The sequence below is a fragment of the Panthera tigris genome, chromosome A1, assembly GCF_018350195.1.
Source record: "Panthera tigris isolate Pti1 chromosome A1, P.tigris_Pti1_mat1.1, whole genome shotgun sequence".
In the NCBI taxonomy this organism is placed as follows: Eukaryota; Metazoa; Chordata; class Mammalia; order Carnivora; family Felidae; genus Panthera; species Panthera tigris.
In genome coordinates, this window is record NC_056660.1 from 142,504,255 (window position 1) to 142,531,255 (window position 27,001).

The window sequence follows — 27,001 nt, forward strand, 5'->3', positions numbered from 1 at the left end:
CGACTGAGATTTTGCTTAGGATTATGTCAGATCTGTAGGTCAAGTTTGGGAATAATTGACACCTTAACAATATTGAGTCTTCTTATGTGTAAACAAGGAATAGCTCCCCATTTATTATATTTTACTAGATTTATACCTAAACTATTAGATTTATGCCTAAATCTTTTTTTTATGGTAATATAAATAGTTTTTAATATCAAACTCTAGTAGATGTTCCTTGCTAGTATATTAGAAAGCAGCTGACTTTTATATGGTGGGGGGTGGGGGGGGTTAGGAATCCCAAGCAGGCTCTGAACGACAGCATAGAGCCCGATGTGGGTCTTGAACTCACGAACCATCAGATCATGACCTGAACCAAAGTTGGATGCTCAACCGACTGAGCCACCAAGGCGCCCCAGGGTATTTCTATTTTTAGTTTTTTGAGGAATCTCCATATTATTTTCCATAGTGGTTGTACCATTTTACATTCCCACTAACAGTGTATGAGGGTTCCTTTTATCCACATCCTTGCCACCACTTGTTACTTCTTTTTGATTCTAGCCATTCTGACAGGTGTGAGGTGATACGTCATTTTGGTACTCATTTGTATTTCCTTGATGATTAGTGATAATTACTGACATTGAGCATGTTTTCATGTGTCTGTTGGCCGTTTGCATGTCCTCTGCCCATTTTTAAAGCAGATTATTATTTTCCTTGCTATTCTTTATATAGTTTGGACATTAACTCCTTATTGGACATATCATTTGCAAATATATTCTTCGATTCAATAGGATGCCTCTTTGTTCTGTTGATGGTTTTGCCAGAACTTTTTATATTGGTGTAGCCCCAATAGTTGATTTTTGGTTTTGTTTCCTTTGCCTTAGGAGACCTATCTAGAAAATGTTGCTAAGACCAATGTTTAAGAGATTACTGCTTGTGCTTTCTTCTAGGAACTATCCTCCTTTTCACCACCTCCTCCTCCAGTAGGGTCAGTTTCTTCCTTGGTGCTTGACAGCTAACCCTCTCTGCTTAACATGCCTGCCACTTACCTCACCACCACTTACTCATTCCTGCTTCTCTCCTAGGGCTTAATATAGGGCCTGGCTGACACATAATTGGTAAGCATTTCATGGAAGAATGGTATTTCCTTATCTTAAGCAGCTTTTCCCCTACCATTTTACTCTCTTGGGTGGTATATTTTTAAATATTTATTTTGAGAGAGAGAGTGTAAGTGGGGGGGGGGGGGTGGCAGAGAGAGAGGGAGAGAGAATCCCAAGGAGGTTTGCACTGTCAACACAGAGCCCGGGTACAGGGCTTGATCCCACGAACCATGAGTTCATGGCCTGAGCCAAAATCAAGAGTTGTACACTTAACTGACGGAGGGACCCAGGTGCCCCTCTCTTAGATGGTATTTTACATGCTATCTTTTTTACTCTGTGAATTGATGAAGTTTTCTTGCTTTTTAGTTAATATTTTGTAATACTGTCCTATTATCTAAGCAAGGTGAATTTTTTTCTGAGTAATTATCTTGCTGTGTGTATGTATATATATGTGTGTGTGTGTGTGTATACATATATATATATATTTATAAAAACATTCTAAATTTCTTGACTCTTACTTTAAAAATCCTTCGATTATGAGCAGTTTTAATTACTGGCTTGCAAAAGTGCTTCTCTGCCATTCCTATACGTTTTTAAAAAGAAACCTCATTGTGTTTGTAAAGAGATATGCATCATCATTATAAAAGATTAAAGCAATACAGGAAAACGTGAAAAAAAATCAATACCAAAATAGATTATCACAACTTTTCTATTCCTGACTTTATTTTGATTTTTCTTGGAGTTAGTTAACGTTCATGCAGGTACTACTTCCGGAACGTTTCATGGTCATCATACTGTGTTCTGGCATATTTTGGGAATGCTTGTCCATTTCCTTTCTAAGTCAGAAACAGTTTGTCTAGGTCACAGTGCCATATTTTCTCTCTGTCAAACTTCTGGAAACATTGAATGTTGTTGCTGTCGAGAGGCGTGAGGTCTCCCTTCCCTCAACCCATCTTCTGCCTGAATATTCAGTCTTTGTTTATTGTGGAAGTCTAGTGACTTTACCAGGTGATGAGTGTGCAACAGAGTTTTCTGAAACAGGATGTTCACTTTGTGCCTGAAGATTCAAGTCGCCCTGTAGATTCCGATGTGGTCATCCACGACAAATGAAGCAGTAACTCTGACTAGAGGAGCTGGTGGGGAAGAAGAGAGGTAGTAATGTAAGGGAATAATGGAAGATTGAATTTGAACAGGATGAATGGAAGAGAGACAAGTTAATGACACACTGGAGACCACTGTCCTGTGCACACAACATTAACTGGTCTTGTAGGAGGTATCTCCAAGTTTTTAAAACAAAGTAGGAATAAAAGCCAAACCTATCTGCATAGCTCGATAGCCTTTTAATATTCTGCAAAATGAGATGTAATTAGATATCTTTTCATTGTTTGAACAGTATAATTTTTTTTATTCCAGTATAGTTAATATACACTGTTCTATTTGTTTCCGGTGTACAGTATAGTGATTCACCAATTCTTTACATTACTCACTGCTCGTCGTGATAAATGAAATGTACTCTTAATCCCCTTCACCTATTTCATCCGCCCCCCCCCCCACCTGCTCTGATAACCATCTGTTTGTTCTTTGTAGTTAAGAGTCTGTTTCTTGATTTGTGTTTTTTCCTTTGCTCATTTTTTAAATTTCTTCAACTCCACAGATGAGTGAAATCATATACTTGTCTTTTTCAGATTTTTTTTCACTTTGTATTATACTCCGTAGCTTCATCCATGTCGCTGCAGATGGAAAATTTTCATTATTTTTGTGGCTGAGTAACATTCCATTCCATGTATATATACCACACCTTCTTTATCCATTAATGGACACTTGGGCTGCTTCCATAATGTGGCCATTGTAAATAATGGTGCAATAAATATAGGGGTGTGTATCTCTTTTTGAGTTAGTGTTTTTGTATTCTTTGGTTAAATACCCAGCAGTGGAATTACTTACTAGACAATACAGTAGTTCTATTTTTATTAATTTTTTTTTTTTTTTAGAAAGAGAAAATGCATAAGTGGTGTAGAGGAGCAGAGGGAGGGACACAGAATCTTAAGCAGGCTCCCCTTTCAGTGTGGAACTCAATGCAGGGTTTGATCCCACGACTCTGGGATCATGATCTGAACTGAAACTGAGTCGGGTGGCTCCCTGGACTGAGCCACTCAGGAGTCTCTGCTTTTAATTTTTTGAGGTGCCTCCATACTGTTTTCCACAGTTGCTGCACTAGTTAGCATTAACATGGGAAAAAATTTTAAATTTCTGTGCTGATAACTCCCAACTTTAAGGGGTGATATTGAGCCAAGTCATTCATGTAAAATGCAAGATACTTTTTCTAGCTGCTGGTTATGTTGGTTGAACTAATGTGCAGTGTCTAAATTACTGGCCAGGTGGTTGCTGATTTTGTTTTTAAGGTCAACTATTTAATTTAGCAGAATATAGCAGCTACAGGTATTTTACACTTAAGCTGTTTAAGCCACAACCCCACAGGAACAATTTTAGTTCAGAGAAAATTTGACTTTATTTCAGCGCAAACATCTTTAATTGTGGGTAAATGCAAAAATGAAACAGTATTGTTTTTGTCAGCATATCATTCTGGATTTTAAAATCATGATTTCTATTTAAAACTGGTAGTTTCATGCCATAAACACTGTTTAATGAATCATTCATTGGAGTTATCCATTTTACTTAACTGGGAGAGCTCTCTTTTTTCCCTATTAATAATAAAAATGAATGGGACACATCATAATGGAATTACTGTTAATTTTTTATCAGAAGAGAGAAAAATTACATGATGAAGAAGAAAGAAAAAGTGCCTGGGTTAGCCAAGAGAGACAAAGAACTTTGGACAGACTTCGAACTTTTAAACAGGTAATAAAAGTGTGGCCCATCTGTTGTTTTTCATTGCTTTTTAAGCAGAGCTGCATACACACTCCTGTTATAAGATTATGATAAAAACTTGGTTTTCCCTTTTATTATTTAGAAAATAAAATTTTAAATTAATGTTTGATTACAGGGCTACCCTTCTTCCAGTTGTATCTGGAATTAATATTCTTGTGCTGTTGGCCTTCCACTTTAGTAGTGTAAGAGGAGTGGTCAGGGCCTGTGCCAAACCTGAATTCTTCTTGAGTTTTATAAAATTAATAGGCTCACAAGTGACTGTCCATTTTAGGCATGAACTTGTCACCAGAACACATTCAGTAACCTTATGGTGGTAATCTGTGGGAGGGACCAGTGGCAGAATTAGAGAATGGATCAGCTTACGTCAGAAATGGTTTGGCAGTTGTCATAAGTGCTCAGGAATCTACTTCTATTGTCTGTGCTGAGGGATCACCTTATAGGTGCAGGAAGCTCTTGATGAAATCCTTGTAGTATTATAGTGAAGAGAGTATATGGTGGTTGTGGACCACCCTGTGTTGAGTAAATGTTGTTCACCAAATCCATTAATGCTAGGTTTTATTATAATAAAAGAATGAGAGTTATGTATATCAGTACTTGAAAAATTTTATTCCCTCTCCTTCCATCATAAAATGTACATACTGTTTTGAGAGTTTTTTTTTTAAATGCCAAGAAACTTTTTAAAAAGATTAATGTTTTAATCTGTAAGCATTTGAAGATACATGTAAGAAACTAATAGTTCCATAGCTTAGTATATACCAATGGCATGTATTAAAACCATTTTTTTAATGTTTAATGTTGAGTGAGAGTGCAGATGGGGGAGGGAAAGAGAGAGAGAGGGAGACACACAATCAAAGCAGGCTTCAGGCCCTGAGCTGTCAGCACAGAGCCTGGCATGGGGCTGAAACTCACAGACCATGAGATATGGCCTGAGCCAAAGTTGGACGCTTAACCAACTGGGCCACCCAGGCGCCCCAATAGCATTGATGTTTGATATTTTATATTGCTATTATTTTTCCACTTAAGCTAGTGATTTCACTAATTAAAGATCTTTTTTAAATCCTGTGGTAATTTTGAATAGTTGACTTCTTAAGTGGATAAGAGGGAATAGGGCCTTGATAAAAGATTTGATAAGCAAATAGAGTTGGATGACGGCTGTTGAAAGGGATTATGCTTTGGTATTCTGGTCTTCTGTATAACCGTATCAAAGAATTTCCCCCTGAAATCACAACAGCTCCGAAACAACATCTTGGACCTGAAGGAGAAAATAGCCATCAGTTCATAGATTGTTGTAAACTAATTTGACCAGTTACAATCAATTCTACTTTTTTAGAGGTACCCTGGCCAAGTCATACTTAAATCAACCAGATTGCGACTGGCTCATGCAAGAAGAAGAAGCACAGCCAGTCCTGTGCCCTGTGAGGACCAGTGTGACTCTCTGCCAGGAGCACTACAGGTAGAAGAGAAAAGTGCAAAGGCAGAGGAAGGAATAGGCGAGCTTGGGTCATCACACAAAACAGAAGCCCAAAGCCTCGCACACCTTGAAGATACTTCGCTAGCACAACTTGAAGCCGCTTCATTACCTCTCAGTGGTGTTACCTCTGAACTGCCGCCCACTGTTTCTCTTCCACTTTTGAATAATACTGACCTCGAACCAGGTTCCGTTACCATAGATCCACTCCCCCCACCTCTTCCTCCAACACCACCTCCCCCGCCACCACCTCCTCCCCCCCCCCCCCCCCACCACCTCTGCCTGTTGCTAAAGACACCTCCCCAGAGACACTGGAGAAAGGTCTGCCTAGAACAGAGGCGAACGAGAAGAGGATCCCCAAGTCTGCGAGTGCCCCCTCAGCACATCTCTTTGACAGTAGTCAGCTGGTCAGTGCCAGGAAGAAGCTCAAAAAGACTGCTGAAGGTTTGCAGAGGAGGAGAGGTAAGTTAGAAACACATTTTTAATCTGTTGAGTAAAGTGAGTCATAATCAAAGGCCCTTTTATTTCATAGGACCCAACAAAGCTTAAAACATTATTTTACTTTGGGCATTATTTGATTGCAAATAGGTTTCAAAGTCACAGCCTGGCAGAATTCTACCAACCCACATCAACAAATGAGTCTAGACACAAATGTGTACCTTCTTGAGCTCTTAGGGATGTTTTAAAAATTATATATTCTGAGGTGGTACTTAATCTAACTGGTAATACATAGTAAGTGGCTCCTTTTGTGTTAGGAAGAAAATCTGACTTCATTTTTGTCATTTTTTAAATGTATTTTTGAGAGAGTGCACATGTGCACAAGCAGGGGAGGGGCAGAGAGAAAGGGAAAGAGAAAATCCCAAGCGGGCTCTTTGCTGTGAACATAGAGCCTAATGCAGGGCTCAGTGTCACCAACCGTAAGATCATGACTTGAGTCAAAATTAAGACTTGGATGCTTTTTTTTTTTTTTTAATTTTTTTGAATGCTTATTTATTTTTGAGAGAGAGATTGACAGAATATGAGCGGGGGAGGGGCAGAAAGAGAGGGAGACACAGAATCCGAAGCAGGCTCCAGGCTCTGAGCCATCAGCACAGAGCCTGACACGGGGCTTGAACTCACGAACCGTGAGATCATGACGTGAGCTGAAGTCGGACGCTCAACCGACTGAGCCACCCAGGCACCCCAAGAGTTGGATGCTTAACCAACTGAGTCACCCAGGTGCCCCAAAAATCTGATTTTAAACCTAGGAAATACAAGCACAGTATTCACAGAAAAAGTAAGACAGTTGGGAAGGGCTGTCAACACTAAGATGGCTTTGGCAGGACCATGCAACATTTGGTCACATATTTATTGAGGGCCTTGATACACTCTTTGTATTAAAAAAAAAAAAAAAAAGAGGAAAGATAGTAATATAGACAATTTATTGTGTGTCCGATATGCCTTAATAAAGCTCTTTTTGAAAAGAACAGAGAATAATCCCTCTCTGTAGCTTTCATTGGGAGAACATTATATAAAACAATTTGCATATTACATTTTAATCTGAGAGACCGTTTAGTAAAATATTTCTTACCATAACTGGAGTAGAATTTCATATGTAAAACAACTAAATGGTAAAACAGAACAATCATCGTAGTAGGGGCACCTAGCTGGCTCCGTCGGTAGAGCATGTGACTCTTGATCTCAGTGTTGTGCATTTGAGCCCCACATCAGGAGTAGAGTTTACTTAAAAAACAAACAAAAACAAAATAAAATCTCTTAAAAAAAAAAAAAAACCATACTGGATCAAAACTTAGTTCTTTAAAATTACATTTGTAACTCAAATTGCTCTCTGAATTTAGATTGTGCTGGTGCCTTTGGGAGTCTCAGCTATGAAATTCCTAAAGACTACCTCCCAGCTCCCAGTCTGCTTAGGTGTCTTAAGGGGAAATTATAAAAATACTAATTTGGAAGGTGAGTCTGGCTTTTTTCCTTTAGGTTTTATTTTTGAGAGAGAGAGAGCGGGGGAGGGGCAGAGAGAGAGGAAGACACAGAATCTGAAGCAGGCTCCATGTTCTGAACTGTCAGCACAGAGCCCAACTTGGGACTCGGACTCAGGAACTGTGAGATCATGACCTGAATCGAAGTTGGAGGCTTAACCGACTGAGACATCCAGGAGTGCCCCGGCTTTTTTTTTTTTTTTTTTTTTTTTTTTAAAACAAGTACAATTGGTATTTCATGTGTTTTTGGCACACCTGTCCATGGTTCATGGTTCATTTTGTTTTCAGTGTCCTTGGCTATCACAGTCCTAAAGTCTAGAGGTTATCAGTTTGACTCTAATTGTGATCCTAACTGTAATTCTTCTCTTTCATTTTATAAAGTGAGCTCACCCATGGATGAGGTGCTAGCTTCCTTGAAGCGTGGTAGTTTTCATCTGAAAAAGGTTGAACAGCGAACTCTGCCTCCTTTTCCTGATGAAGATGATAGTAATAATATCTTGGCACAAATACGGAAAGGGGTGAAATTGAAGAAGGTACAGAAGGAAGTTTTGAGAGAATCCTTCACACTTTTGCCTGACACAGATCCTCTAACACGGAGCATCCATGAAGCTCTTAGAAGAATCAAAGAAGCGTCCCCTGAGTCAGAGGATGAAGAGGAGGCTTTACCCTGCACAGATTGGGAAAACTAACAAGTAAATGGTCTTAATTTCTTTAGTAGCATTCACTAATAGTGGATGATGAGGTCTGTTATATTTTATTGATGAGGTTTATTGTTATATAGCTCAGCTATAGAATCGACCATAGATCTGTAAACTTCAGGTTTTGTGTAGTTTCTAGAAACCTAACAAACAGTAAAGCACTTTTCAAAGATAGTTATATAAATGCCAGGTTTATACCTGCTCATTAAAAATTTCTACAGTATAGCCCAAATAAAGAGGATAGACTGATTCCAGTAAGGTGGCAGTCTTACTCTTACTTTAAAACCCAAAAGCTCTTTCCTCACCAAAGTATTTCAGGTACAAACTGTTATATATATTGAATTTTGATTTTTTTTTTTTTTAATGTTCATTTTGAGAGAGGGAAGAAGAGAGGGAGGAAGAGGGAATGAGTGGGGGAGGGGCAGAGAGAGGAGGAGACACAGAATCTGAAGGAGGCTCTAGGCTCTGAGCTGTCATCAAAGAGCCCTATGTGGGGCTCAGACTCAGGAACTGTGAGATCATGATCTGAGTTGAAGTAGGACCCCAACCAACTGATCCACTCAGGTGCTTGCTACCTTGAATTGTGATATCTGCTTAGCTGCCCAGAGAGGAATTGTCTGAGATCAATCCAGAAAAATTACTGCATTGTTTGGTTATTTAGCTTTCTAAGCCTTTAAAATTAAGGTTAAAATTATCATTTTAAGGCTTATCACAGTTACTGCATAATCCAGATAAAATTGCAGCTAAAACAACAAACATGTAATAAGTGTATGCATACCTTATTGGGTATGCCCATGGTATTGGCTACACATTGGACATTTTCCTAAAGTAATAGAGTTGTTACTCTACCACATTTTAGGAAGCTAATTACATAGTACTGTGGCACAAATTCTGCTAAATAGAGTCAGTAAAGATAACATGCTATATATAGTATATAGAGAACTGATATTAGTCATAACTGAAATTATATTATTTGTGCAAACTGTAATGCAACTATGCAGATATATTCTATTAAGCATCTTAATTGCTCTCTTGATGGACTGTTTCTGTGGGCTTCACAATATTCACCAAACTGGGGAAGACTCATAGTTCTGGAAGGGGAATAGATAAAGGAATAATAAACTTACTTATTAGCCAGTGCTTTTTAAACATGCCTGATGGTAAGAATTCCCTGAGAGATTATTAAAAATGCAGATTCCTGGCTTTCACTCCCATGAATTCTGAGTAGATCTGAGGTACATGCAGGCGTACATGTGGATTTTGAAAACTCCATACAGAAAAGGTAAAGTATGTCATTAAGGTTTTTATACTGATTACATGCTAAAAGATACTGTTTTGGATATATCAAATAAAATACTACTAAAAGCAGTTTCACTTGTTCCTTTTGGGCATGGGGCCATCAGGAAAATTTAGATGTTCCTGTGTTATACTCTCATCTGTACCACTTCCCTTCAGGATCTACTGTCAGTAGCTTTAACAAAATGGGGGTGAAAAATCTCAATAAGTGGTTATGCTCCAGACAACATTTGATAGCACCAGTGTTATGCCATGGGTATTGGGCTGTTGGTATCTTTTTCCCCCTGTTATTTATAGAGGCCCTAATTATCATGTTGTATGATTCAGTGTTTTCGAGTCCCAAAATAATTTCAAACCATTTGTGCTTAACATATGTACACTATGCTTTGTAGAAGATAGCAAATATATTATTGTGTATACTCAGTGCTAGAGACTCAGGGTGTGTGACTGGGAATCTTTTTCAATCTTGTAGATTGTCTCCCACTTAACAGTGCTTGTTACCTGTCGTCTTGTCTCCTGCTTGAAGCTTCTCAGTGAGCTGCTAAGCCTATGCCTAAAACTACCATCTTAGCACAGATTGGGCCTTCATATAAGCGAGTGTTTAGTCCTTTTGATACAGCTGCCCACAGTAGCCCAGTTGGGGTATGTGACCCACCTGCTGTTGCTCAGGCCAGCCCATCATTTCTGTTTTCTGCCATCTCACCGGATCCTGCCCAAGACATAGACATTGCAGCAGCATTTTGTATGTCCAAGTGCCTCCATGGTTATTTATAGCTTTGGACTGCTAATTTACCCTTACAGCAGGCGTTAAGAATATGCCCAGGATGAATATCACTTTGAAAGTTGCCTAAAAACTCTTTTTTTGGCCGATTATTTATGACTGTTGTATGTGTTAGAATATTGAGAGAAACAATGAAATGGTCCCAGAATATGTATGAGCTCAGATATCTGCAAAGTCACTTAAAAACAAAACAAAACAAAAAACAATGCATCCTACACCAGAAGCAAACCATAGACTAGTTGTAATCCCTACCAATTCGAGCAGGCAGTGATAAAGGAGCTATTCTCACTGCCTTGTCTTGTGGTCTTGGGAAATCATTAAAAAAAAAAAATTTTTTTTTTAATGTTTGTTTATTTTTGAGAGAGGGAGACAGAGGCCAAGCAAGAGAGGGGCAGAGAGAGGAGGAGACACCGAATCCAAAGTCAGGCTCCAGGATCTGAGCTGTCAGCACAGAGCCCAATGTGGGGCTTGAACCCACGAACTGTGAGATCATGGCCTAAGCTGGAGTCAGACACTTAACCAACTGAGCCACTCAGGTGCCCCTTGGGAAATCATTTTTAAAGACTGAACTTTTAGATGGCTTCTCTACAGATGGATAAACAGGCTATAATTTGTATTTCCTATTAATCAGTTTTTTGTAGATTTTGTTTCTTTTTCAGAGAGAGAGAGAGAGAGAGAGCAGGGGGGAGGGGCAGAGGGAGAGGGAGATTGAGAATCAATCCTGAGCAGGCTCCACACTGCCAACGCAGAGCCCAACGGCAGGGCTAGAACTCATGAACTGTAAGATTATGATCTGAGCTGAAATCAAGAGTTGCACACTTAACTGGTCAAGTCACTCAGGCACCCCTAGTTTAAGATTTTAAACCATTAGCTCTTCAAAGAAGATAATTTCTCAGGGCCCCTGGGTAGCTCAGTTGCTTGAGTGTCCCGACTTCAGCGCAGGTCATGATCTCACATACATGGGTTCAAGCCCCGCGTCGGGCTCTGTGCTGACAGCTCAGAGCCTGGAGCCTGCTTCAGATTCTGTGTCTCTCTCTCACTCTCTCTGCCTCTCCCCTGCTCACACTCTTGTCTCTTGTTAAATAAATAAATAAATAAAATAATTTCTCAAAACTTCATGAAATAGAAAGTGAAGATATCCTGTTCTGCTTTGTCTTTCTTGAAAACTCTTCTTGGGATAGCCATAGGTAATAGTGTCCTTGAAGGAAATTTCTAAACGGAATGAAATACATATATAAGCTTTTTATTTTCTATTTTGTTTTCTGTGGGTTCCTTCATAAAGTTATGAAGTAACTATGACAATACTGTCTGTTAGAAATACAGTTTGAGGGATGGATGGAATTTAAACAGTTCAAGTCACATTAAAAAGGTAAAAAGAAACGTGAAATTGATTTCATTAATACTTATTTTATATGATGTATCCAAAATCGTATGTTTCAACATGTTATTGCTATCAAAAATTCACGAGGTATTTCACATTTGTTTTGTACCTGGGTCTTCAAAATCCAGTGTGTATTTTAACTAGTAGCACATCTCAGTGTTGATGATAAGTGTTCAGTGGTTAAATGTGAAATGTCTTACCAAAACAATAAAATTATATTTAATGAACAAATATTTTATGCTGCTTCAGATTTCAATTTACATCACATTAAAAATCCATTTTCTCAGACTAGCCACATTTCAAGTGCTCAAAAGCCACATGTAGCTATAGTATTAAATAACGTAGAACTAATAATGCATGTCTGTTTTTATCTGCCAAGTAGGTCTTTCAAAGAATTATTCCTATGCCATATGTAAGCCATGGATCTCAAACACAACTATTCTGAAACTTAAAAAGCCCTACCACAAGGATCCCTTTAAAGACCAGTACTAATGCTATCCTCTAAATAGCAATAGAACAAAAACTCACAGTCTAGTGAATTTTTAAAATATCATTTAACAATTCTTACTACGCTGGCAGTTTGACGCCAATATTTTAGACTGTTTTTTCCTTTTTACCATATAGTTTTGACATAAAATGTTAGAAGAAATAAAAGTGAATCTACCCTACAACCTTATGTGATCAAAATCCATATTCGGGTTATTTTGTTTTCATTTTTACTGTTTTATGAATAGAAATGTATCTTTTTTTTAAAAAAAGTGTCTCCTGTATGCTATCTCTACAAATGGGTATTTCTAAGCTATTTATCAGTGTTCATCTGGGTGTTAGAGAAGTTGTGTGGGAACATATATATACACACTGACCTTAATAAGCCATCATTTTTTAATACATTGTATTATTTTTTTTCTAAACAGGTGACTCAACAGAAAGAAAAAATTCAGTTGAAGATCAGTTCTTACTGTTTTGGAAAACAAAATTTTAAACATGCGATTTCCTAATTGGATTCCATTAGATGCAAAGTGTATTGGCACAGTGGTGTGAAAAAACGGAGGCACAGTTGGCAAGTTATCACTTTTCCAGTCATTCCAGTAGTTGGTGGTTAACATGAGTTTTAGATGTGCAGTGCTCCTGATGCAGTGAAGAAAAGGCCTTCTGGACATGCCTGGTTTTTTTAAGCACCTTCCCCTCCTGTCCACCCAGTTACATCCTTGTAGTGGCCAGTAAAGCTAGGGGTTGCTCTGAGTTGGAAGAACACTGGGTTGACAGAGATCTACTGTGAGCTGTATTGAGTCTGCTTTGAAATCCATCTTTAAGTGCACTGAATAGTCCTCTGCTTGAAAAGACCGCACCTCTTCCATACCAGCTTATATAAATAGTGCAGCACTCTGAAAAAGAAGTGTATCATGATAGCTATAGGACAGGAATTGGAAAGAATCAGGTGGAAATGCACTGAAAATGTTCACATTTTAAAGATGTTCAACATCTGAAAAGATAACATAACCACAGAGATGCATTTAATGTGTTTACCACAACATGATAGACTTACCATGGCATATTTTTAAAAGACCACACACTCTTACACTTTGTAAGGTTTTGAAGTAAAAATTTCCATGCTTTTAAATAGCTCTTCATAATTGTGAATTTATAATAGTTTGAATTTCATGTGCAACTTTGTGTATGAAAAGCAATACTTTGTAACTTGATAATATTTCAAATTATTTTTAGTCTTTTTGTTTGAACGATTGCTTGATTAGCGTAACGCAACATGACTTTCCTATTCAGAATCAAAAAAGAGGATTCAATAATAGGGATGCTGATCTTAAATCTTTGTAACGGGCACATTTAAGTTTCTCTTTGTTACGCTCCGCAGTGAAATGTGCTCTACAAATAATGCAGAAACTAGACAGGCAGAAAAGCCTTCTGGGCTGGCATTTTACTGTCCTCACATGTTTTGAGTGGGATTTTGGGAGAGAGCCTTTGTTACTGTCAGGAGACTTTTTAAAACATAGGTATAAAGTTCTAGGTGCTGATTTTGCTGTATTGGAGTCCTGAAAGATGCATTTATGTGAAAGGAGCCATTATGAATTATCAGCAGGACTGCTGGGGTCTTGACCGAAGGTAGATCTGTTGGACCCAGTCTATAGTATTCTGTAGAGTGTAATTCTGTATAAGACACATGTTGGCCTTTATATGAAGGGAGTTAAGGACTGAGGAACCAAAAAGAACTTTTATTTTTTCTGAGGCATTTCTCTGGCCTAGACCCAGAAAAGCAGTCCTAGAGTAAAAGTCCTTGAACGTGTATAAAGTGGTTTTCATGGAGAGAAAAAAAATGCTCACAGATTTGTCCCTTTAAGATGTTACTTCCTTTAAAATAATTAAGGAGAAAACTTCCTGCTTACTGATGAGTAGGAGCTTTTGCACAGCATTTTCACATGTTTCATATTTTATTCATGTTTTATTCCCACTTCTTATCTTGGAAGATTACATCTGTACACGAGATATATATTTTAATGTTCATCTCACAGTGGGGAGGTGGGTGTGGACCCTCCCCTCCTCCCGTTTCCTTCAGTACAGAACTGAAGCATTCTTTTCAACCAAAGACTGATTGGTTTGATTTTTTTTTTTTTAAGCAAATTTGCAAACCTTTAAAAAATCACGTATCAGTTTCAAACCTCTGGATGCTTATGGATCAGTTCGTTTTTTCATCCATTGACATTCTGAAAAATACAAGAGAACCTAATATTAAACGTACAGCAAAAGCACTGGGATTTTTCTATGCCAGGAATTGCTCCCCATTTAGTGTTAGAGCTGGGATTCCATCAAAAGACAGGTTCTCTTAGAAATGGGTCTTGGGACTTGTCTTTCACAGCCATGTTCTAGTAAGTCTCTGGCAAATATTGGAGGGGTACAGACCCCTGTGAATCCTTCGGAGGTGCATCCATACCTCTGAGCACATCCCACTGTGGCACTCCATGAAGGGCATCTCACTTGATGATGAGCAGGTTAAAGTGCGGTCTTGTTAGCAACCAGCTGTGCTTATTCTCTGCTGAGTAACTTTTCCAGTACACGTATCTTCTGTCCTTAAGATTCCAATTCCTCCTTCCACAGAAGTACAAGTTAGTACAGATCACCATCCTTTGGAGTTCTCGTAAATAATGCTAAAATTTCAAATAACTCCAGTCCATTTGTCCAAGATGACATTACCAGTTGAATCCTCGTGTTAATTTTATTTTCTCCCCCCAACCTGTTAATTTTAAGGAGGTTTTGGAACCCAACAAAATTATGTAAGCATGGTTAAATTCCCCTTTTCTCCACCTGCCCTTAAAAAAAAAATGAGCATTTTTGCGCTTTACATTAAGGTTTTATATATTTAGTTAGGATGACATTTACAGGTGATCATGTTTCAAGTACTGGACTTGCCTGTACTATTTATATGGTTTAAAATATTTGATAGTTTTATCTCAGTGTATCATTTGTCATAAGAATACACAAACAGCTGCTTGCTTATGCCGAATCAGTTTACGAGTTGATTTATCAGTCTAGACTGCAATATATTTTAAGTGGGGAAACAAATAGATAACTTGGGGGTATTGTAAGGCTAATGTTACTGCCCACTTGAGTGCCACTTAATACTCAAACTGTTGTGTATATAACCAGTGTGGCACACAGAAAACGTATTCCTACCCATCTCCAATATGGGGGGTACTGTGGGGTAGCAGTGTGACAAAAGGCCTGGCTAAAGAGGATTTTTAAAAGATGAGCAGTTGTCTTGTTTGCTCTATGTTTTATAGGTTTTGAGTTGGTGGTTAGTATTGAAAACAATCATTCCCTAGTTCTTCATTGCAGAACTGAAAGATTTCTTAATGTGTATTTTTAAAACAACTAGGCACAGCTCTAAGAGTGGATCAGGTGTAGGATTTCCACAGTGGGAATGTGGGTTTTTTCTCATTACGTGAAACCATAGAAAATCTTCAGCACTTTCATTTACTCTGTATAATGAGGGGGGTGGGGGTGGAAATCCTTGTTTCTACGAAGCTGAACTGTGTACCAATATTAGGTAACATGGCACGACCACTTTGCGATAAGAGTGTTAAATTGTAAAGCATACTTAGATCATAGCAGGCACCAAGAATTAAAACTCATATATCAGTGGAACAAAAATGAACGGGCAGCATCCTCTGTTTGGAATGGGACCAGGATACAATTAACACAATTTTATACATTCCCTAAGATGCCATTTTTTAATTGCATTCATTGAGTTTGTGTATAAATGTGAATCCGTGCTTTTAGCCTAAGGCAAGTTTTTCTTTCACTAAGTACAGGTTTAAAAAAAAAAAAAAAAGTATCATGAGATAGCAATCTGTAAAGCACTAATGGGTCCATGACGGCCTTATCAGGAAGTTGAAATTTCATATGCTTTAACCAGGTTTATTTTAAGAAATCTTCTTGAACAGCTGTAAAACATTTAAAAATCGTGGCAGATGCATTGTTAACATGCAACCATTTGATAAGGAGAACAGAAACCCTAATAAGTTGTCCCTAACTCTTGCACTGAATTTAAATGATAATGTAAAGTTAAATGTGCATTATAAACAGATTTTATTTCACCTTTATTGCTTAGAAGAGCTATGCTTAGTGCTAGAGGATGGGCCAGCACGATTGATTTCAGAGGGAAGAGGTAAAAAAAGTAGAAGCACCTTACTGTTGGAGCGTGTTGCATTGATTTAGTGCTGCTGAACAATTCAGTAGTTACTTCTGAACTTTGCTACAAAGTGCTCTTTAGTTAAAGCACATGAGGAGGAACCTCTGCTTAAATTGCTTTGTAAAATAAAGCAATGGTATTTTTTATCCTATAAATAATCTAATTTAAAAGCTTTTCTTAAAAAATGAGTTTATATTGCTGCCTAAACTATCATGTATGTAAACAGAGGTTTTTTGTACAGTGAGAGGGAATTTGGAGAGTGTGTGTGTGTGTGTGTGTGTGTGTGAGAGAGAGAGAGAGAAATGTTTGCCCATTGGGTTATTTTGAAGATGTGTTCATTCTAAAATGTTTTGCCCACAGTAAATGTACAGCTTGGTATTTGAGGAATTTAATTGAGAATCCAAATTTCTAAATGTTTCTCCCCTTCCCTCTTTAATTATGCCACTAAGGTGCATGTACAGAAAATACCTCTGAGGTTGACATGTTAAATATTATATCAATACTCTTTCACACTGAATCTCAAAGCAGTCATTTGTTTTGAGAGGTAAGGGAAAGTTTTTCTGGTTTTTTTTTTTTTTTTTTTTTTTTTTTAAAGTCGGTTATAAGAGTGCCTCAATTTGGGGGAATTAAGGGTGGATAGGAAAGGCTGTGCAAAGTGATTTTTAGATGTATACAGAAAGGTATGGGTGTTGGTTATAGAGCTGAATTTTAACAAGGGACGTTTGGGTTTTTGTTTTTTTTTTTTTAACTTGCATGTTCTATGGTTAACTATCAGAGTGTAACAAGTTACAGCTTTTCCCAATACTAATTACATTGGTTTTAAGAAGTCTTCATGATCACAAGATGGCATTTTCCCTTCAATTGTGAACCAAGAGGGGTAGACGATACAACCCAGACAGTGACTTCTGACTTCTTTGACTCGGACAGAATCAACACTGTCTCATTGAGTTTCTTACTGTACTGTATGTCTTGCCAAGTGTGAAACCATAATATATATATTGTTTGTGAAAATTCGAAGGCTACAGATCATTTTGCATGATGAAAGCCCATAAGGGCTAATGAAACTGACATGTTTTTTAGCCTTTCTGGTTCAATGAAAATTACAATGGCAGACCAATTCACTATTTTATTAGCTTTGTGCAATATTATAATGGTAGAAGCAAAACACTAGCACATTGTGCTTGGCTTTTAAAGATGGCTTTAACACCGTACATTAGATGGAAGTATGCACAGTGTATTGTAAATGCCACTCTTGCAAATTTACAATACTTATATGCTCCATTAATATTTTAAAGTATTAAAAGTACAAAGAAAAAACTAAGCAGGCATTTATAGCAATACTCTGAAATCTCCAATAATTGTTTTGACTGTTGCCTTTTGCTCTTTAGTGCAACTTTTCTGCATTGTAATTACTGCTTTGTATTTCCTGTTTTTTACACTTACGACTTCAGAGTTAAGTACTTGTACAGCAAGTATTGCAGTCACCTTCTCTTGTACATGCAATGTAACAACATACAGTTTTGGTGCTTAACAATATTCCTCTTTTTCTTTAATAAAAGATATTTATTGAGTTAACTTCATTTTGTTTGTTTAAAATAACATTGGTGGGGCACCTGGGTGGCTCTGTCAGTTGAGCGCCTCTTGATTTTGGTGCAGGTCATGATCTTACCATCTGTGGGTTCGAGCCCTCCTCCCCAGTGTGGAGCCGACTTGGGATTCTCTCTCCCTCTCTCAAAATAAATACACTTAAAAAGAAAAAAATGCATTGGTGGTGTGCTTTTGCTATAAGATGATAAACAGGCTTCAGAGATGGTGTACCCCTGTACCAGTGCCTCTTCCTGAGTATTTATAATGAAGTGTTTTAACGGTAGCTGAATTTGTGATAATAACAGCCTTATTTATGTGATCTATAAAGCTGTCCACATCGTTGGGCAATGTTGGCTTTCAAAGTTGGAAGGTCTTTAAATACCTTTCATTTTAGCAAGCAGTTGTGACCATTTAAATTGAGATTATTGGTTTTACACTTAAACATGGGACTGACCTAAATGGAACCCAGCAGATACCCTTATCCAGTGCTGACCTGATGCGGCCCCCGACATACACAAGGCACACATTTCAGGGCAGGTGTCCTTAAAGGGACTTAGATCCCAGATGGTACCCTGGTCCCTGAATAAGGGCTCCAGTTCCATCTCTCCCGGTGCAGTTGAAATCAGTTTTGCCCCCTTAGAGGATTTTTGTTGCTGATTTTTTATTACTAGGGCTATGTGAAAAGGTTCACAGGCTGGTATTAAGTGATTTATTTGTTCCTTCCCCAAACTACCATTTTTAAAATGACAGGCTGAACACAGTAGAATTTGGTACTTCTTCCAGCTTCAGAATTTTGTATTAAGTGAGAAATTTCTCTGAAGGAAGGGGCCTTAATTCCATGTGTTCTGTCTGCACATACATCAGAAACTAGCCCAAAGGGTTTGATTACTAGAGGACGTCTAGCCAAACTGACAAGTTATCACCTCTGCCTCTTGAATTAAACTCTTAAGACTTCAGAAGAATCCTATTATCTAGTTCATCCTTAGGAAAGTCATGGTGTGGTGGCTTAAGGGTAGCCTCAGTGGGTGACCCCTCTGTTGGACTAGCCACCTTTACTACGACAGGTAAAAAAACACAAAACGTGGAAATCTCGGCCCGACAGAATTCCTCAGTCCTTTGCAACTGTCCCACATCCTGACCTTGCTGAATTCCATAAGCTGGTTGAAAACCTTGTGAATTCTTTGCTCAAGCTGTTTGGGAGAGGTTTGAGATTCTTTGGTGCAAAAATAGCAACATTCCATCACATGCTAACAGTTACTGATGGATAATAAAGTTTGATCATATTTCCCAAGCCGTCTGTCCCTCTGCCACGTTACTACATGGATACCCTTTGCACAGAGACAAGATACCACAACTCTGTTGCTAACCAGAAAACAAGATCCTCTTGCGTGAGCACAGGCCCCACTCCAGGCTCTGCGCTCCCTCTCTCCCTCTCTCTCGGCCCCTCACTTGGGCGCACACTCTCAAAAATCAGTGTGAGTTCACGTGGGTCTCTCCAAATCACAGCTACCTCTCTTCCTCTTGCCTCCTCCATCTGCTCTTGGCAGTTGCTATGAATGACTCCATATACTCAGGGCATTAAGCGTCTTTCTGATTTCACATTCATCCCTGTCACTAATTCCAATGGCCAGGTTTGCAGGGCAGTCAGTACAGTCCTACACTTCCTGCCTCTGGCCAGTAAAACATGTGCCAATATACAAGGCTTTCAGTGGGCAGACTTTGGTCTCCTTTCCAAGCCTTTAGTCCTACTGTTTCCATTTTAGATGCTCATCTCCTGCCTTTCTACCTGTACGTGTCTGCCTAAAATGTTTCTCTTACATCGACACCATCTAAATTCCATCCCTTGTTAATTTGGAAAGCATGTAGGCAACTATGACCATCCCTATGTGTCAACATTCTTAGAACACTGGAAGTAGGGGAATAAGAAAGTTAAGATGTGGAGCACCTGGGTGGCTCAATCGGTTAAGCATGCAACTTTGGCTCAGGTCTCACAGTTGGTGTTTGAGCCCCTGTGCTCCCTGCTGTCAGTGTAGTATCGCTTCATATTCTCTGTCTCCCTCTCTGCCCCTCCCCTGCTCACCTGCACACTCTCTTAAAAATACATATTTTTTAAAAAGGTGTAAGAGGAAGAATTAGAGAAGCCAATATAATCCTTACAATTCTACAAATGTTATTCCTCATTTGAAGCACAGAAAAGGAATAAAAAGGTTTAGATGTTCTCCATAGTGACGGCTACTAAGTGGCAGCTTTGATTTAACCCATTATTCCCCACAGCAACTTCCAATTTCACTCTTAACCCTATAAGGTTCAACTAGTGTTCAGCTTTAGTTTTAGACTGTTGTGAAAAGAGCTCATTCTAAGCTAATACTAGACTTGAGTCTCCTGTTTTGAGATGTGCTAGAGAAAACCAATGAAAATTTTCAAGAGGCAGAAAAAAGTCAAAGGCATCAAGATGTGACTTCAAATAAAGTCAGTCACGGACTATAATTATGGTTAGTCATAGGACTAATAGGCAGTGTAGATGCAGGAAACTTGTTCCCCACAACACAGTTTCTACAAGGGGAGTCACAGGAGCATCTGTATCCCCACATACATATATGCCTACACAGTTCTCTCACTTCCATCCAGTTAGGTCTCTAAACTGCAGATGCTGACACTTTTAGTCTCAGCAATTTCTTTCTATCCACATGATTCTACAACATCCCCACTGACTGGGGCCAACTTGAGCTCTTTCAACTCTCAGTAAATGCCTTGCATATTCTCTCTGATCTGGAGACCCTTTATGTTGAAATAATCTTAATGCTTTAATCAAGTCATTGCAAGACTATGGATATGATGGTTTTTGAAGAAAAGCCTTACATCAATTAAACCTGCTAGTTGATTTCTGTTGGAATAGTTTACTACCACGAACAATTAGTTATTTATCCCTAAGGGCACTGAACTCCATCAACAGAGGTTTTTTGTAACCAATGATGATGAGAAATTGGAAAAGTGCAAGAAACCTTAAGTTGTTTGCGACCTTTTTTTTTTTTTTTTTAATGGAAAGGAAACGAAGTCTGGCAGGAATCAATCCTATATTCTTAAAACTTCTTATGAAAGATTTAGAATAAGCCCTACTCTGAATTTTTAAATTTTCGTGTGGTAGTGTGTAAATATATACTTAAGCTAGAAGAATAAATTAACACCATTAAGTGACTTGGGAGAAGAATAACAAGATGGGAAGAAACTCACCACATGTAGCCGTCAAGAGCATATCGTGACATCATCTTTTTCAAAATTACATTATGCGGGGCGCCTGGTGGGTAAGTTAAGCTTCCAACTCTGGATTTCGGCTCAGGTCATGATCTCACGGTTCATGAAGCTGCCCCCGGCATCGGGCTCCGTGCTGACATAGAACTTGCTTGGGATTCTCTCTCCCCCTCACTCTGCTCCTCTCCCACGTGAGCATGCACACATGCACGCGTGTGCTGTCTCTCAAACCTCACACACACACAAAATTCCATTGTGCAAAAGCCATACTATGGTTCTATGGTCGAAGTAGTCCGGTTGGCACCAACATCCCAGCCATGTTGTAGGCCAAAATGATCGTTTTCATGCTTAAAGAAAAACCAAAACCTGTGGGATCTTCTCTGAGTAAATGTTCAAGTGTTTCAGTGGTTCAGATCCACCTTTAAAAATTACTTTTTAAAATTACTTTTTAAAACTATCTCTGTGACCCACCTCTGGGCAGATATATGGGTCAGTTCCACACCATTTGAAATGTTAACTCTGTTGCCCGACAACCATCATAAAGTGCAACCATAAGTTTACTGTGACCCAGCACTTGCTGGAAGGTTTTCTAATGTCAACTATAAATCTCTCGTGTTATCTCAGCTGTGGTATCACATTATGTTGAGTCCTCAGGAGGCGGGTTACTAGACCTATTACCTCACCAACCCCAGCATTAGGGGTTCAGTGAGTCACTGCATTAGATACAAGTACAATGACTTTATACCTTGGCTTTCATGGATGGTTGATAAGAAGACAGACCTATTTCTAAATGTTCGTAGACGTTCTTCATAACTGTTTTCTCTTCCTAGTTAGCCGTGCTCTTTCCCATGGCTCTAAATGACATGTGTCTAGATGATTCCCAGTTTTGTTTTTGTTTTTTCTTTTTTCTGATCTATACCTCTTCTCAGAACACCAGATCTGTATGTATTCAGCTGCCTAATGGTCTGTTCATTTGGATGCCCCATGCATATCTCATATATAACATGTCCAGAATGGTGCCCTTGACCCCCATCTTGTCGAAACTTGAGCCCAACCCTTCCCAGGTTGCCCATCTTCCACACTTCATCCAGTTCTGCAATTAGGAAACTGCAAGTTCTCCTTGCTGTCTTTCTTACCCTCACCCTCCACATCCAATTCTCCAACAAGTCCTATGAAGCCTAGCTCCAAATTATATCTGGCCTCCCTCCATTGCTTTCTCTGTCCCTTACCACCCTCATCTGTCATCACTCTCTGTCCAGACCACCTTCATCTCTCAACTAAACTACTGCACTGGCCTCCTGAGTGGCCACTCTTGACACCTTCCAATATTCTCCACCCATAAAGTGGTTAGATCACATCTCTTTCCACAGAAACCTCCAATTACTTTCCACTGCACTTAGAATAAAATTGCAAGTCTTCCTATGGACTGCCAACGAGGCTGGCTGTGATTTGACCCTTCCTACCAGCCCCATGGCTTGCTGAGTTCTAGCCACATGAATAATCTGTTTCTTATCTTAGGCCCTAGGCAAACTGTCCTCTTCCTAGAATTGTTCTCCCCCCCTTTTAGTATGACCAACTTATCTGTCTCCTCAGAGTACATACGTTGAAGGCCTAACCCTCAGAAGGTGGAGATAGGGTATTTACAGCGGTAGTCAAGTTAAAGTGGGCCCCAATCCACTAGGGTATCTGTGTAAGTGGGGAAATGTAGATATGAACATGCATGGGGGACGATGATGTGGAGAGATATCACAGGAAAGATGGCCATGTACAAGGCGAGGAGAGAGGCCTGGACAGATCCTTCCCTCACAGTCCTCAGAATGAACTACCCCTGCTGACACCTTGATTCTGGATTTCTAACATCTAAAGACCACAGGTGAGACAATAAATTTCTCTTGGTTAAGACACCCTGTCTCTGGTACTTTAATACAGCAGTCCTAGGAAATGAATACATCATCCTTCTGGTTTCCATGTAGATATCATCTCATGAGGATGTCCCACCCATCCTTGAGTAGGTCCCCCCTTATCCTCTGTCACGGTTCTGCTAACCAGGTAATCTACAGATTCTCCCTACATTTGCTAGCACCCGTGCAGTTAGAAGAGCTACATAACTGGTCCTGTCTGTCCAATGAAATGAAAGAAGCAGTAATAAGCATCACTTTCAGCCTGAAGCAGTGAAGAGTCCATAAACATTGCTCTAATATTTCTCTTTTCTAGTGACAAACAGGCCTCATGCACTACCAGACAATGGAGCCTCCTTTTCGGATTGTGAAGAAGACGAGGGTGGCCTCTGTCACTGCTTCCTTTCACCACCCTATCAGGGGAACTAACATTGCAGTCGGGCAAGAAAAAGAAAAGGTGAAGGATCAGAAAGAAAATGACAGTGTTGGGCACATTTATGGTTATGTATGTAGAAAATTTAAAAAAATCTATTAAGAGTTTTAGTAAGAATTACTTGATAAGATTTAGTATTTGGGTATCAACAATTTCTATATACTGGTATCAGGTAAAAATTAAACTTGTAACAGCTATCACTGTTTAAAAACTGATAAGGAAAAGAAGACAATGTGGTAGAAACCTGGGCATGAAGCTTGAGTGGGCAGTGAATTCATAGAAGAGATTCAAAAGGTGAGCACACAAAAAAGGCTACGTCACAAGTAATAAGGAGAACACTAAGATACCATTACACCCTCAAGAATGGTTAAAATGCAAAAGACTGCATTTCAAGTGTTCTCAAGAATTTAGAAAACTTTCAGGGGGCACCTGCGTAGCTCAGTTGGTTGAGCGTCCGACTCGGCTCAGGTCATGATCTCACAGCTCATGAGTTCAAGCCCCACATTAGGCTCTGTGCTGACAGCTCAGAGCCTGGAGCCTGCTTCGGATTCTTTGTCTCCCTCTCTCTCTCTGCCCCTAACCCACTCACATCCTGTCTCTGTCTCTCTCAAAAATAAATAAACATTAAATAAAATTAAAAAAAAAAAAGAATTTAGAAAACTTTCATACATTACTAGCGGTGGTTTAAATGGTACAACCATTTGCGAAGACCACTAGGCATCCTCTACAAAAACATCCTCTATGTTCGCCCTGTGACCCAGCTGATATATGCACACACTTCAGTCAGGAGACACACATGAGAGTGCTCACAGCAGCATTCTCCATAGTAGCCAACAACCCAAATAACCCAAATGTCCACCAGCTAGTGAGTAGCCAAATTGTGGGAGAGTCCTAAATGTCGTACAGCCAAGTAAAGTACCATAGTGCGATAAAAATGAACGTAGCTACACAGACCAGTTTGGATGAATCTCACGGACATAAAGTTGAACAACAGAAGCCAAAAAGAATAATGTGTGATTCTAATCATATCAAGATTAAAAAAAAAAAAAAAAAACAGGCAAAAATACAGTGTGTGTGCTATTTAGGTAGTATAACTGTAAAAAAAAAAAATAAGCAAAGAGATGATTGTCATAAAAATTATGATAATGGTCATGTTTGTGGGCAAGGAGAGCTTCTTTGGGGCTGTGAAGCTTCTATTTCTTGACCAGGGTGGGGGGAGGTGGTGTCTCTCTTTCCAACAATTCAGTCAGCTGTACATTTATGTTAATGTATTTTTCTGAGTATTACATTTCACAATAAAAAAGATTTTTAAAAAACCTTAATATAGAATTCTTTTATTAGAATTCTAGAAATTGCTTCTAGAATTCAGTTGCCAAAAACTTTTCTCTGCAAAATAATTTGCATGCTTGCTCTACAAAACAATGAGAACCATATAATCTAACATTTCACTTTTTTTTTTCATTAGTTGCCAGGAAATCAGAGCAAATTTAGTGCTCCAATGGAGGGAAAAAAAACTCATCTCAAACTTCTGGTCTACACAGTTCTCTGTTCCTTTTAATTCGCTGTGTGTGTGTGTGTGGATGTGTGTGTGTGTGTGGAGAGAGAGAGGGAGAGACAGGAACTCCTCTGTGTTTTAATATCATGAGTTTCCTTTGAAGTAGGTGGACAGGTCTTTAACAAGTTCGTGACATACAAAGATGTTGCAACATGGCATATGGCACAGTGGTCAACATCTGCGACTCAGGACACCTAGCTGAGCTGTGTGAATTTGGGCAGATTACTTCTCCATGCTTCAATCGGTTCATCTGTAAAATGGAGACCGTAATATCAACTTCATTCGGTAGCTACATGGATTAAATAGAAGAGTGCCTTGCACATACGTAAACGTTAGCTATATACTCCTGAAAAGAGGATACCAAAATTTCCCACAAAGAACCTCAAAGATTTGAGGAAGCTAGAAGCAAGAACATCTGAGATTAGAAGTAGATTGCTCCTGGACAATCTGAAAGGCAGCAATAATCCTGTATGTTTCCTTCTTTAAGGGAACCTTCTTTAAGGGAATGTAATTTCATTCACATGTCACAAAAGGAATATTACACAAGAGGCAACATTTTATATTAACAGTAAAAAACAAAAACAAAAACAAACCCTTACCTTCATGCTTTACTTTTTGTAGAGCAAATTGGGTGTCACTGAAAAATGCAGAATTTCTATTTTCTGATGTTCTGTGGGAATACAATCCTAAAGAATCAAAACATCCAAAAATGTAAAGAATGACAAAGAACTTCTGGTTAAATATGATGGACTGAAACATGCTTTTACTGACACTCCTTCCTAAATCCCTACCATGACAGTGAAGCAATCAAGAAGAGCAAAAGAGAAAATTAGGGACAAGGAAGGTCAGCGTCTGCAAGAAGCAGGGTGAGTAATGACTCAGCCGGGGAGGGAGCTGCCGGAGAGTCTGCGGGGAGTACTGGCCAAGAGCTAGAGGGGCCTGGCGTGTGGAGATACCGCCTCCCCTGCAAGGTGGGGATGAAGGCGGAGGCTGCAAAGGAGAGCGCGAAACGTCTCAAACAGGCGCGACAGATTCCCCCTCCCCCCCCATTTCTCCCGCCCCCTGTCCAGCCAAGAACCTAGAGGCTCATTGTCTGGAATAAACAAGTCAGAAAGGATCTGGAATCTAAGCGCAAGTACAAGAGGAGGGCAAGGGTGACACCGAACGCTGGAGGATTAAGTTACAATCTACCTTCAGAACCAGGCGGCCCCTGGCTGCTTTCTCCTGCCTGGTTAGGAGATGGGCCTCAGCTGGCCATCTATAGCCACCAGAGGCATCTGGAAGATCCCTCTCTGGAGGAACTAAAAGGCTGCAGAGAAAAGACCACCCCATGTTGATATCTGTATGTGGGGATGGGAGGAGGGTCACCAGATGACAAAGCTGGCCTCCGACCGGTCAATGTCCCCCCAAAGCCACCAGCCAGCCTGCTCCACCCCACATCCCTCACCCAGCGCCCCAGGGTTTTGCTGTAGAATGTGAACACACTGCTTAGAATTGGAGAGACAGTTTCAGAACATCTCCACACAATGGAGAGGGACCAAAACAAACTAAGGAAAGTAACTCTTGGAAAATAGACAATTCAGAGACTAGGGGGAAAAAGTTACTTCTATCGGGAAAAGGTGAAATACTACACCCATGAAATAAGAATGTGTTGCAATAAAAAAAGGAATATTCTGAGAACAACGAACGACACAAACAAAAACCGTGACAGGTGATATGACAAATTCAATGCAAGGTTTAAAAGCTAGAGGGCAGGAACTCATTGAGCCAAATAAACAGCTAAAGAGATGAACAACAGAGAATATAGTTAGGGTTAATTCAGCTAATCCAATATCTGACTGACGTTGGGGAGTAGAAAAAAGCAGAGAGGAGAAAATTATTTAAAAAAACAGTACAAGAGGGGAGGCTGGGTGGCTCAGTCGATTAAACATCCGACTCTTGATTTTAGCTCAGATCATGATCTCACGGTACTTGAGTTTGAGCTCCGCGTTGGGCTCTGCGCTGGCAGC

At 39.3% G+C, this 27,001-nt stretch overlaps 1 protein-coding gene and 1 long non-coding RNA gene across 3 annotated transcripts in view; one reads left to right on the top strand and one right to left on the bottom strand.

Annotated features, from left to right (window-relative positions):
• JMY (junction mediating and regulatory protein, p53 cofactor) overlaps positions 1–13,189 on the top strand; it is a 94,489-nt gene extending 81,300 nt beyond the window's left edge. The window contains 5 exon segments of the mRNA XM_007079982.3: positions 3,843–3,938; positions 5,299–5,691; positions 5,694–5,898; positions 7,794–8,104; positions 12,483–13,189. Coding sequence (XP_007080044.2) covers positions 3,843–3,938; positions 5,299–5,691; positions 5,694–5,898; positions 7,794–8,101 — 1,002 coding nt within the window. The 3' untranslated portion in view covers positions 8,102–8,104; positions 12,483–13,189.
• LOC122239483 lies at positions 1,821–26,410 on the bottom strand. 2 transcript variants are annotated; one of them, XR_006218671.1, is made up of 3 exons: positions 26,184–26,410; positions 25,592–25,678; positions 1,821–2,212 (listed from the first exon to the last, which is right to left on the bottom strand). It is a non-coding gene; the product is annotated as an uncharacterized LOC122239483 (long non-coding RNA). The 2 variants fall into 2 exon arrangements; XR_006218672.1 differs by lacking the exon at positions 26,184–26,410 and adding an exon at positions 25,784–26,017.
• Between the last annotated feature and the right edge of the window lie 591 nt (positions 26,411–27,001).